The 13,193-nt window shown below is 37.4% G+C and overlaps 1 protein-coding gene across 3 annotated transcripts in view; it reads left to right on the top strand.

The window, feature by feature from the left end:
- MINDY4 (MINDY lysine 48 deubiquitinase 4) overlaps window positions 1–13,193 on the top strand; it is a 79,126-nt gene that overhangs the window by 29,454 nt on the left and 36,479 nt on the right. For all 3 annotated transcript variants that reach the window (XR_010030413.1, XM_063175368.1, XM_063175247.1), the window contains exons 10-13: window positions 3,175–3,276; window positions 5,091–5,154; window positions 6,396–6,461; window positions 6,750–6,817. Coding sequence is in view for 2 of the 3 variants with exons in the window: in XM_063175368.1 (XP_063031438.1) it covers window positions 3,175–3,276; window positions 5,091–5,154; window positions 6,396–6,461; window positions 6,750–6,817 (300 nt within the window). In the remaining variant the exon portion in view is untranslated. The remainder of the gene's footprint in view (window positions 1–3,174; window positions 3,277–5,090; window positions 5,155–6,395; window positions 6,462–6,749; window positions 6,818–13,193) is intronic.

Here is a 13,193-nt window from a genome sequence, read left to right as displayed (position 1 = left end):
AGGGTTGAAAAATTAAAGTTATAATGATTTTTTTTTCTTGTAACTGCTTTTGATTATTCCTGTTTAAACTCCTTAATGGAATTTGAATTTATATTCTGTGTGTTTTCTACTTGCTTTAAAGGAATTTTGTTAGGTGTTGCTGCTGACAGGGAAATTGCTTGGACTGCTATAATAATGATGTGCTTGTCACGTTGCTAAAGGGAAATGAGTTACTGAATTAAATTCTGGGAAATAATGCCTCAAAAATTACTCTTATTACCAGTTTTCATGTATTTGCCTCTTGTTTTCAATAAGACTCTCAGTCCTTTACAAAAGACAAATTCCACAAAGCCTCCCTGTGCCTTAAAGGAACAAAATGTTTAAGAGGGAAAATTATTTTACTGGTTTATGCTGCCACCACCTTCTTTTATTTGTGACCTCCATTAGTCTGAGTTGGATTTAGTCTGAAGAGAAGCTTTCATGCTGAGATCCTTCATTACCTTACAATATAAAAATGTTCCTCTTGTATTAAATTTTGGCCTTAAATACCCATTTTTCTGCTTGGAACTGTGTAGGAAAATGCTGTGGTCTGTGTTGATATTCCTTAGTGCTGTCTGCTTTACCCTTAATGTAAATTCATTATTTAGGCTGTTTTTCATCAATTTTTGAAAGAAACAGGTCCCTGTAGAGCATCATTATTTGTTTTCAGCATCCAGGATGGGAATAGACAAAAATTATCCTGAAAAACTTCAAGATTCTAATTCAGATTTTTCAAGGTTCCTGTCTACAAAAAAGAAAAACCTCAGAAACTTTCTTGCAGGAAACTCAGCGCATACTTAGGTTTTATGACCAGGAATCTCCACAGAAGAATTATTTCTGGCTGTGAAAAGCAAGAATTTCTTTCAGCTCTGAGGACATCCTTTGATCAGCTGCTCCTTGGTCCCTTTGTGTGTCAGGTCATCCTTAGTGAAAACAGAGATGATAATTTCCCTCTTGCAGCATGGTTCAGAGATCATACATGAAATAAAATTATGTGGCACCCAAATAAGTGGATGGAGGCCGAGTTCTTTAAACTGAGTGTCCCAACTCGTGCCTTCTCCAACAAATTCTGTTTATTTGGCAGAATTTGCCTCTCCTGCTTTCCCCCTCTTGTTATCCACATGGTTTTAAAATTTTTTTGGTTTTATTCATGAGATAAACATACTTTTCTTACGCTGTTTTTCTATGGGCAGAAACTTTCAGCAAGCAGAAGGAAAGGGAAGCCTCAGAGCTTCAAATGAGAGGATAAATATTCCTTTCTAACTCTAACCTGGATTTTCAAATTATCAACCACTTCACAGGAAGTGTTTGATTTCAGGCTTCTTCAACATCCAAAAAATAATTATCATGTCTCCTTCTTCCTCTGCTGCTTCTCTCAGACACAGAAATTACTTGTGATTCCCATGAATTTCTGGGTGTCTGTATTAGAACACAGGGAGAGATAAGGGAAAGTTGTGATTATAATTATTTTTTTGCACTTGAAAACTCTTACCAATTATTTCCCATATCTCACATCCTTCAGAGAGGGAAACATTCTCTAAATTAACATTATTTTCAAGGCAGACATTGAACTTGAAAGTCTGTTTAATTTTTTTGATGTTTGGTGTTTCTTGTTTAGTCTTTTGAATTATTAGATCTTTTACTCAAACAGTGGGAACAGGTTTTGTCCTCATCTCCCATGCTGGTAACACTCTAAAACTGATAAAATCTGAATTTCAAAGGCTGCCATTCTTGGAGCCACTAGAGAAAACTCCAGTTATGTTCTTCCAAAGGGCATGGGATTTTTGGCCACTTCTTCAGTCTCATGGATATTGGGTTTATTCTCAAATCTGCCACTTTGGGACTTTCAGTCTCCTGATCCTAAAATGCTTTAGGTCCTGATTTTGGGGCACACCTTATTTTAAAAAAATGTAAGCAGCATTTATTGCAGATTGTACTTTGGAGAAAGTTTAGTCGTGGTTAAAAACATTATGGTGTAGATTTGTTTAAAAGGGTTAAGAAGTAAAAAATTCAGAAAGAAATTAAGCATGAATGGCTTCAGAAACTAAAAATCATGTTTAAAACATAAAACAATCCTGTTGGAGAATATTGAAAGCTTTATTACAGATTTAAAGATGAAATGGCTTCTCTTGTCCATTATTTGCCAATATATTTTTGTTCCTTGAAGCATTTATCTGCTTTTTTGTCCAAGCAATTAAAAATGTGTTCTGTGGAGGAGGAACTCTTACTTTTAGAAGGTCAGGGTGTGATAACAGATCTGTGCTTAACCAGTTCCTGTTGTTGATCATACCTTATTTACTCTTCTCCTGATTTTCATCCATTGCTTTTAATGACAAAACAAGTTTTATTTTAATCATTCCTTATAAATCAGACACCACCTTAAGTAATGATCTCCTGGAAGTGAAGACTGTGAATTTCATAACTTAAATTCACCTGTGTGACAGGAGCAGTGTCACACAACACAGAGACATGGCAAGTTTACAATTACTGATAACCCTCATTAGGAGCAATATAAACTCATAGAGATCCCCCAAAAAGCAGCACAGAGCTGTTAACACTGGACTTTGGGGGATTAATGTTCTTAAATGTCCATGAATGCCTGTTTTCCTTCTGACTTGAGAAGAAACCCACCCAGTGTGCCCAGTTTGTTCTGCAGCAATTCCAAAGAGAATTTTTTCTCCATACAGCTCCCTTCACTGGGTCTGATGATCTTCAGTGTCCAAAGCACCTTCTTAAATGCCTGAAATGAGGTTTCTCCTCCGAGAATGGTTCCAAAAAGCCCATGGTGACATCAGTGTCCTCTCCCCGTGCAGGTGCTGAGCAGTCTCAGCACAGGGTGTGCCGTGGGTGCTCTCATGGTCCCTCATTCCCAGAGAAAAGTGGGGTTCAGCTCCACCTTTACCCCTGGAATATCTCCTCAGTGACAATACCAGCTGCCTCTCCAACTCATAGCATTTTTAGCCATCCAGGTTGTCTCCTTCTCAGCTGTAGAAGAACTGAAGTACCTAAATAATGATTGTCCGACCGGAGCCTTGTTATTGATCGTTATAAAACTCTCTCTAAAGATGCTTTTGTTCTTTTGAGGTCAAACCTGCCCTGAATCCGTTTTCCCTCACATTTTGCTGCTTTCTCTCTCCTTTATTTCCTGGCCTGCAGTTGTCTCCAGCCCTCAGAAGCTCACAGGACCAAGTGCCTCTCCCTGGCTCTCGCTGACATTCTGTGGCGTGCGGGGGGCCACGAGAAAGCCCTGGTGGCACTGTGAGTAGAAAAACCACTTTTAGTCAGTGTTCACTGCCCTTGCACCTCCATCTGTCCTAAATCTGCATAATTTACACTAGAAATGTGTCACTGTCTTATTTTCTGAAAAATCCCTTCGCCAGAATTTCTTCTCCTGGGAAGCTGAGAAGGCTCAGAGAAAAATGAAAACATTATCTCATTTGCTTCTCCTGTGTTTTGCTGCTTTAGAATGTGGTTGGAGACTGTTCATCCAGCAGGTGGTTGTTTGATTGGTTTCATGTGAATTGTTTTAACTTAATTACCAATCACTGTCCAGCTGTGTCAGGACTCGAAGCAGTCACGAGATTTTATTATCGTTCTTGGTAACCTTCTGTCTGTATCCTTTCTGTATTCTTTAGTATAGTTTAGTATAGCATTCTTTTATATAATATAATATCATAAAATAATAAATTAGCCTTCTGAGGACGTGGAGCCAGATTGTCAATTCCTCCTTCATCCTGGGGATCCCGAAAATACCACAGAAATGCTTTGTGAGCTGCATTTATGCCACCTAAAGAAGCCTAAGGAGCAATGCAAAGTGTAATTTCTGCTGCCCCAGTAGCTGGGACAGCAAAATAGACAAAACACTTTAAAGTTGCTGTGAAAGATCCTGGATCTTTATTAAATTGATGGATTAGATTTAATTGATTGTAGGGATCCTCTGAAATCTTCATATTAAGAGTTATTTTTCCAGATGCAGCATTCTGCTCCTGTATTGCAGGATATTCCATTATGGCAGGAATTAAGCTACTTTTGCTTGATTTATGCAATGCAATGAGGCTGCTTGTACACAAAACATCCAACTTTTAGATCCCTAGCTTTGGCTGCTCTGGAACCTAAAGGACATTTTTAAGTGAGTCAGGTTTTGTGGCCATAATTAATTTTCTTTATTAGATCAACTACAATTATTGTATTTGCAGGGACCTCTGTGGCAGGAAGGAATGATGAATCTGACTCCATGTTCTCAGAAGGCTAATTTATTATTTTATAATAATATATTATATTAAAGAATACTATACTAAACTATACTAAAGAATATAGAAAGGATACTTACAGAAGGCTAAAAAGATAATAATGAAAACTTGTGACCCTCTCCAGAGTCCCGACACAGCTTGGCCCTGATTGGCCAAAGAGTGAAAACAACTCACACCAGAATCCAATGGAACAATCACCTGTGGGTAAACAATCTCCAAACACATTCCACATGTGAGCACAACACAGCAGAAGCAAATGAGATAAGAATTGTTTTCCTTTTCTCTGAGGCTTTTCAGCTTCCCAGGAGAAAAATCCTGGGCGAAGGGATTTTTTCAGAAAATGTGAATGTGACATAAAATAGCTGCAAAATAACAGAGAGGCTTTGGGACACAGAAATCCTTCATAAACCTGAAATAGAAGCAGCAAATTCAAAGACATTTCAAATGATATTTCACATATTTTACATCTTAAACCTGCTTCCTCTGTGATATTTTACATATGTTCTTCTGCTTGTTTGAATGTCATTGCTCTGAAAATATTTTTAATATCAACATCTTAAACTTATATTTATCCTCTTTCTGTATGGAGAAGCTTGTAATTCATGTTAGACTGAGAGAGCACAGCACAGATATAGTGTTTGTTTCACTGACAGAAGTTTGGTTTGTGATATAAACTTATTTACAAGAAATCTTTTTTTAAAAAGTCATTAAAAATAATAATGTGAATCTTTGGCACATTGTTCAACTCATACAACATGTTGATTTCTATTGACTGCCATTTTCTTCCTTTCAACATGAGTTTTGTCTGAATATCCCCTTCAGGCCATCAGGAAGACAGCAGTTCACTCCCACAGGGAAATACAAGGCAGATGGAATCCTGGAAACTGTAAGGCTCTGTGTGACTCCCATGCTCCACATCCTCTTTCTTTGCTTTCCCTATTTCTGTTCAATGAATCTGATTTCTGTTGCTCTCCTAACATTTTAAAATCAGATTAGTTATCACCCAAAATCCAATAAGAGCTCAAATCCCACAGCCTGCCTGGCTCTGAGTTGTCTCAGTGGCTGTGGGCAGTTGGGCTCTCTGAAATCCTTTTTTTTTTTTTTAATATTTACCTTCCAAACCTAAAAACTCTGCCTGTTTTTAATGACGCACAGTAAAAATCAACGTGGGCCTCTCCAATTGACCATGAGCATGGAAAGGCTCTATTTTCTTCTTGTCGTAACAGAGAATTCTTTGCCTTTTTTCCCCCCTCCAGAAGCTCCAAATGGCAGAACACTTTCCAGTTCTGCCTTGTTTCCATCTGAGGCTCTCTGATGGCTTTGCAAGCAGTGCTGCCTTCAGCCAGGCTTTAGTGGTTGCAGGAAATGTTTCTGGCCTCCTAAATGAGGGAATGGGTGTCTCAAAAAATCTGGAGATGGAAAAACAGGCAAAGAATATTGAAGTGAGGGCCTGGATCTGCTGGATTTCATGTTAAATAGGAATACTCATATATTGTCTGAGTGTGGTAAATGCCTCACCACATAGGTACAAACCCCTGAGCATGGGGATTTCATGTTAAATAGGAATTGAACATGGATTTAATCTTAAATACAAATACTCATGTGTTCTCTGAGTGTGGTAAATGCCTCACCATATAGGTACAAACCCCTGAGCATGGGGATTTCATGTTAAATAGGAATTGAACATGGATTTCATGTTAAATAGGAATATTCATATTCTCTGAGTGTGGTAAATGCCTCACCACATAAGTACAAACCCCTGAGCCTCTTGCCCATCCTGCAGAATTCCTCTGTCCTAGGCGCTGTTTTGCATTGCATAGACAATGCTTGCAATGGAATCAAAATGTCTGTTCAAGAAACTTAAAAATCATCAATTGAAATGGAGAAACTTCAATATATGTTGAAATTTGAAATTGAAAAATTCAGAATAAATCAGGTTTTGAGGTGTAATTCTATGCCAAATGACAACAGTAAGAGGTAAATTTCATTAGATCTTTATTTCTTTGTGTTAGTTCAGATCTTTCCAGGCAGTTTGAAAGTTTTGGCTACTTCATTTCAGCTTTCAGGTTATAAAATTGAGTTGCTGCTTTTTAAGTCATCTTTTTTCCTTCTTGTATTTCTTCCCAGCTAATACTTCACAGTGCCACAAGATATGAGGACCTGATTGTACTTCTACAGCAGAATATTCACCAGGTATTGTGTTTAATTATATACTAATTAATCAAATTATGGTTCAGCTGCCAGCCTTTGTGTCTAATAGTTTCACACTCTGAACACTGTTTCTGCCACTCTATGGACATGTTTTCCATTTCGACAAACACAGCAACAAATTCAGCTTTAGCATAAATCACAGCAATTCCTTCAGTTCCATTTGCATTTCTGGAGAATTGGGCAAAAAAATTTATACACAAAAAAAAAAAAGGCACCAAAATTCTAGGCAAACAACAGAATAACACCAAAATAACACCTTTTCTTTTTCAGTTTGAAATTGGTCCCTATGGCTGCATCCTCCTGACTGTGTCTGTCATCTTATCAAGATCCATCAACCTGTGAGTGCCTCTCTGGCCTTGTTTTATAAACCGCAAAATTAGCTGTGAAAATTAGAAAAATCCATGTTGTGCCTCAATCTCTGGCCTTTTTAATCTGTCCTGGTGTCTGCTCTGATAAATATGGGTGAGTTGTGCAGATTTACCCACCTAATCCTGGCTTTTCTTGTTGTATACACACACTTGTGTGTGTATAATTATAATTATATCACATATATAATTTTATTGTAATATAACATGTTAATATGTATAATTGTATGTATAATGTATAATTAAATATATAATTATATATACTCATATAATATAGTATATAATATATTGTATATATAATATTATAATATAGTATAATATAATGTATTATAATATATATAATATATATATTATAAATATAATATAATTATAATTATATATATAATCTATATATATCTAATATATATGTTAGAGATATATACATATATGTATATATACATACATATATATATATACACACAGATAGATAGAAAGAAAAATAGATATAATATATAATAGATATAAAGATATATATATATCTTTATAAATATATATAAATATAAAGATAGATATAATATATATATATTTATATATAATTATATAGATCTCTATATATATCTATTGTAGTGGTCACTCCACCACATCTGCTCCATCTGAACATTAGGTGTCATGTCTGAGGTTGTTTTTTGTTCTCTCTATCTTGACAGTTCAAGCAAGACTCGTTTAAAAGGTTATTTATTTTACATACTTGAGGTATCTTAGGTAGGGGGGAATAACCTGTCATGACTTCCCAGTCTCTCTGTCAGTGATAATGAAAAGGAAAATCCAGAATAAAATGGGGGAGGCAGCTCATTTTTAGGTAGCTGTAAGGAATGCATGACAAATCTGTTTATTGCTGTCATGAATATTGTGACTCTAACTCATGGGAAGTCACCATAACCTCTTTAAAAACTCCCAGAGGCTTGCCCAGGCACGGTGGCATTTAATTTTTATATACAGTAGCATTTAACTGAGCTTTTACACAGACTGAAGGTGTTTCTGGGGTGCTGTGAGTGTCAGTGGGTCAGAATATAAAGTCAAATTTTCACTGCTGTGCAAAGCCCCAGGAGCAGGGGGAAGCTGCTCCCTGCCAGTTTGCCAAAAACAATTGCCAGCTGCACTTGAAAGCAGCACGAGGCTGGTTTATGGAAGTTTTATTTCTTAGAGGAGGCTGATTTATGGAAGTTTTCATTTCTTACAGCTCTGCATTGTCTCGACAAAAAAACAGCAACTTAATCCAAACTTGAGATCCACAATCAGTTGCTCACCTGCTGGGATCCCAGCAAGGGTTTGCAGATTGAGTTTTTTTGGTTTTATTGTAATTTCTTCCTTTCTTTTGCTTATAGTAACACTACAGCCCTTGGCTCGACTCCACTTTTGTACTCTAACACAAATTATTTGATAATTTCAGGGCACATGCCATTTATTCTCATTTTTGTGAGCTGGTTACAACAGAGAGGTTCAGATGAGTAAAGTCACTTGTGCAAGTAATGATCTGTAGGTTCATAATTGCTGCTGCCTGCACTGCTTTGCTTGCTGTAAACTGATAAATATTCTTTAATCATTTGAGCAGGGATATATTCTCCCTCATCACCTCCCAGTTCCTACCAGATGGATTATGACAAGGCCAATCAATCATCTGTGTTTTTATTTGGGGGAGCTGTGTCTAAAGTGAACATGACAATTCCTTTTGGTGCCTGTTTGCATTTTAAGCCATCTAAATATTTTTACAGATCTGATCCAGAATGTCAGAGCAGTTCATGAAGTGCAGTTCTGTTTTGAGGAATTGCCATGATTTTTTCACAAAACTTCATTTTAAAGTGCTGTTTCTCCTCTAGCTTGTACTGTGTAAGACACTGCTTTGGTACCTTTTTTTTCTTACAATAAATGAGAATTCTTCTGGTTTTAAATACAATGGAAAGTGGTTCTAGACCTTTGCAGTTTAGACCTTTGCACAATTTTTTTTAAAATGCAAACTGAATTTTGTTGATGTAATCTTCAGCAATCGATTTAGCTGCCTGTGTCACCTTGCTCCTCTCAGGATATTAAAAAATATCAAGACAAACAACTCAGTGCTGATATCCTCAAGAAATATGTACCATTCAGAGAGTGTTACCAGCATGGTAAGCAATTATTTACATAACTGGCATAGTTCTGGATGAAGAGCTGAAGACAAACAAGAGTTGCTTTAGATAATGGAATTTTCAGCCAGTAATAGATCTCCCTGGGATTGTTCTGCCCCAGTTTTTGGGATTTATTTTTTTTTGTTTGTTTGTTTTTGTCTTTTTTTTACAGAAAAATCAGCAGATTTTTACTGCAGAAAACTCCATGGAAGTTTCAGTTGTCTGGACTTTTGTGTGCACATTGCACTGAAAAGAAAAAAAAAGATTATTTAATTTTAGTTGAGGAGTTGACAGCAGTTAGATTTTTCCTAATTTGAGTGTAATTATATATCTTAATGGTCTTTATTACCCAGAGAGGTTGTGGATTCCCCATCCCTGGAAGTGTCCAAGGCCAGGTTGGAGCATCCTGGGACAGTGGAAGGTGTCCCTGCCATGGCAGGGCTGGCACTGGATGGGCTTTAAGGTCCCTCCCAGCCCAAACCATTCCAGGATTCAATGATTTATTTACTTTCTATGTAAATATTTGCATTTAGGCCTTTAAATTAAAAAAAAAGAGAAAAAACCCCATGATTAATTTGACTTATTTTCAATATCTGTCTTAGAATGACATCAATAATCTCCTGAAGCGCTTGGTTATCTCCCCTATAAAGTGATAAAATCTAAATAACCAACTCATAAAGAAAATTTTCATTGTAAATATTAAGTCATGAAATGAAATCTGCTTTTTAGTGACAGGTCAGTGAAAAATGGGAGATTAAATGTTAATAATGCAGAGCATTATACCTGACAAAAACATTCTTACAACTGTACTCACCTAGTGATGGGCTTTAAATGGACTGTTATTAAAAAAAAGGAGAGAAATTCTGGCACTACCACTAGAAATTTAATTATCTGAACACATCAGTTCAGTTTTCTGTGATAGACAAGAGATAAATCATGTGTTGAGAGTTCAGAACAGAATAAAAGCACATTAATGGCTTCATAAAAATATATGATTTTCCATATTTTATCTTGCATGTAGTCCTGTCTCCCCAGGCCAGTAAAGTCACATTAGTGCTGGAATAAAGTGGAAGACAGAAACAACAAAAACAAAGTTTCCTTTTAATATAAACAGATTAAAAAAAATCTTTTTTCTTCACCAACAAAGAGGAATAACTTGGAAATAATAAAAATTCAGGCACTCATGGCAAGGATGAATATATTATTCCTCAAAATCCAAAATCCTGGGTGCTCTCAGGGTAGCACTCAGGCTTTGATGTTAAAACAAGCATAATTCTAATTTTTTTCCACAGCATAAACAACTTTCAGTGCTGGGAGATGAGGAGGCCAAGAGATTGGAGTAAATTTAGAGCAATTAATGGAAGGTGCAAGCTCCAGCATCCCTAAACCCCCTGGCCTTGATGTTATCCCCATGTCCCCCCATTTTTGTGTTGTTTCCTGCTGCTTTTGCTGTTTTTTTGGTGTCCAGCTCCATAATTTTTGCATTGTTACAGATCTTGCCCTGCAAATGGAAATTCCAGCGCTCAGCCAGGTCTGCTGGGCAGTTCTTCTGAGATCCCTGGCAAATCTGAAGCATTTTTATTTCAGGGGGGACGCATGCCAGGAAATGCAGGAGTTTGTGCTGCTTTGTAGATTTTGGGTAATGAGTTTTTCATGCTCCGGGCACTAATGATCATCACTGCCTGAGCTGATAACAAATGGCCAGAGAGGAGTGAGAATTCCTGAGGAAGTTGCTGAGAACGCGTTGTTGCTTCTGGTACAGGAAGGAATTCTGGTTCCTAACAATTGTTACCTGCTTTTTTTATATTTTAATTATTTTTTTTTTTAAACCAGCAAAAAAATGTTCAAAAAAAGCCATATTATAGCAGCTCAAGGGATTAATGTTTCTGAGTGTGCAAGATGTGTGCTGGCATCTTCACGTTGATGAGAGCTGCGGGATATTTTCCTTGCATGGCAGAGAGAATGAGCTCAAAATTTGGGCTGCAAGCCCCCACTGAGCTTCACCACTGAGTGCAGGAAATTTGTGGATTCCCCATCCCTGGAAGTGTCCAAGGCCAGGCTGGAACACCCTGGGACAGTGGAAGGTGGCCCTGCCATGGCAGGGGTGGCACTGGATGGGCTTTAAGGTCCCTCCCAGCCCAAACCGTTCCAGGATTCTATGATTTGTTTATTTTCTGTGTAAATATGAATATTCAGGAGTGGTTTTAGTGACAACTCAGGTGATCCCCACAGTCTGACTGTGTGGGTTTTTGAGCACAAAATGGCTATCTCTTGTTATAAGGTCTTTTAAGACTTAACTATCTAATTAAGAAATGACACTTTGATTATTTTATTTTTTAACTCAATAACTGATCCCTCAAAGCCTGCAAAGTGGACTTTTCTGTCCAATTACAAAACATTGCTGAAACCTATGAAGAAGAAAGAAGAAGAAGGTAAAGAAGAACAATTTGCCTCTGCCTTAAAACTTCTATCTTGCTTCATATTTATTTCTATATTCTAAAACCCCAAACTCTTAAGTTTTCCACCCTGTGATATCACACACTTCTAACCAACTACACACCTGTAATCCTAGTGCTGTTAATCAAATTTTGAAGCCTTCTCCACAGCCTCAGGTCAATGCAGTGTTCTCTTGTGGGTCTGTGCCTTTAAGCACAGAAAGTTTAAAATTCTCAGCATCCAGGTTCCAACATGACTGAATTTCCACCCAGCTTTCCCTGCTGGCTGCTGCCTCATCCTCCCCAGCCCCTGGTCCCTTCCTTGCTGTGCTCCCTCATGCAAAGCCATTCCTGCAGTGGGATGTGGCTCCTTTGGATGCACCCACTGGATCCTCAGCTTTCCTTAAATTCCAGCTCCTCGCCAACCCTGTTCTGTGATTTTTCCTTGTTGCAGACAACTTTCGTGAAAAATCTTTTCTTTAGGATTTTTCCTCCTGAGAATCTGAGAGGCCTCAAGAACAAAATGTAAACATTGATTATCTGCTGCTGTGGAATGCAACAGGTGCATCTGTGATTGGTCTCATGTGGTTGTTTCTAATTAATGGCCAATCACAGTCAGCTGGCTTGGACAGAGAGCCCGAGCCACAAACCTTTGTTATATTTTTTTCTTATTTTATTCTTAGCTAGCTTTTTGATGAAACTTTTTCTTCTATTCTTTTAGTATAGTTTTAATGTAATATAGATCACAAAATAATAAATTAAGCTTTTTGAAACATGGAGTCAGATCCTCATCTCTTCCCTTATCCAAGAACCCCTGTGAACACCATCACATTTCCTAATCACTGCAATAACTTGTTTTTATTGTTAAGACAATACAAAGCAACACCCTCCATTTTCAGAAGGCTTCAAACTGGTTTTATTCTGGCATGCATGCTTTTTATACATTCTTACCAAATTCATAATATACTCATATACTTTATTCTTTGGTCATGAAAGACAAAGTGCTCATTGCAACGGGCAGTTGCAGGTTTCCCTTATTTATCCTTCTTTCTTTCTTGGTTTCTGTGTCAGCAACCTTGGTAGAAAATTCTTTCAGAGGTTTACATGGATCCTCTTATCCAGCTTGTCTCTGGCTCACTGAAGTCACTCTAAAACTGTGACAGTGTTCACAGGGGTTCTTGGGCGAGGGAAGAGACGAGGATCTGACTCCATGTTTCAGAAGGTTTGATTTATTATTTTATTATATATATTATATTAAAAGTATGCTAAAAGAATAGAAGAAAGGATTTTTTCAGAATGCTAGCTAAGAATAGAATAGGAAAGAATGATAACAAGGGTTTGTGGCCAGGACTCTCTGTCTGAGCCAGTTCACTGTGATTGGCCATTAATTAGAAACAACCAACCTGGGCCAATCAAAAATCTATTTGTTGCATTCCACAGCAGCAAACCAATGTTTACATTTTGTTCTTGAAGCTTCTCAAGAGGAAAAATCTTAAAAAAAAGATTTTTCTTAAAAGATGTCTGTGACATAAAACCTCTTCCACAATAACTTAGTACATATAATCATCATTGCCAGAACCCAGGAGAGCAAAGAACATGTGGGACAAGAAAATTCCTCAGGTGGGAAACCAAGGTATTGCCATTTTCAGGCAGTGGAGACAATGCAGAGAGCCTGATCTGAAACGCAGGCTCATCGTGCTGCTCACAAATCAAAATTCCTCTGTTTGCATCACTTTTGTGACCTGGGGATATTTTGTCAGTTACTGGTAGCAG

This window comes from Melospiza melodia, chromosome 1 (assembly GCF_035770615.1).
Source record: "Melospiza melodia melodia isolate bMelMel2 chromosome 1, bMelMel2.pri, whole genome shotgun sequence".
Lineage (NCBI taxonomy): Eukaryota > Metazoa > Chordata > Aves > Passeriformes > Passerellidae > Melospiza > Melospiza melodia.
Note: the sequence above shows the minus strand (reverse complement) of the source record. Positions and strands in the feature narration are given on the sequence as shown.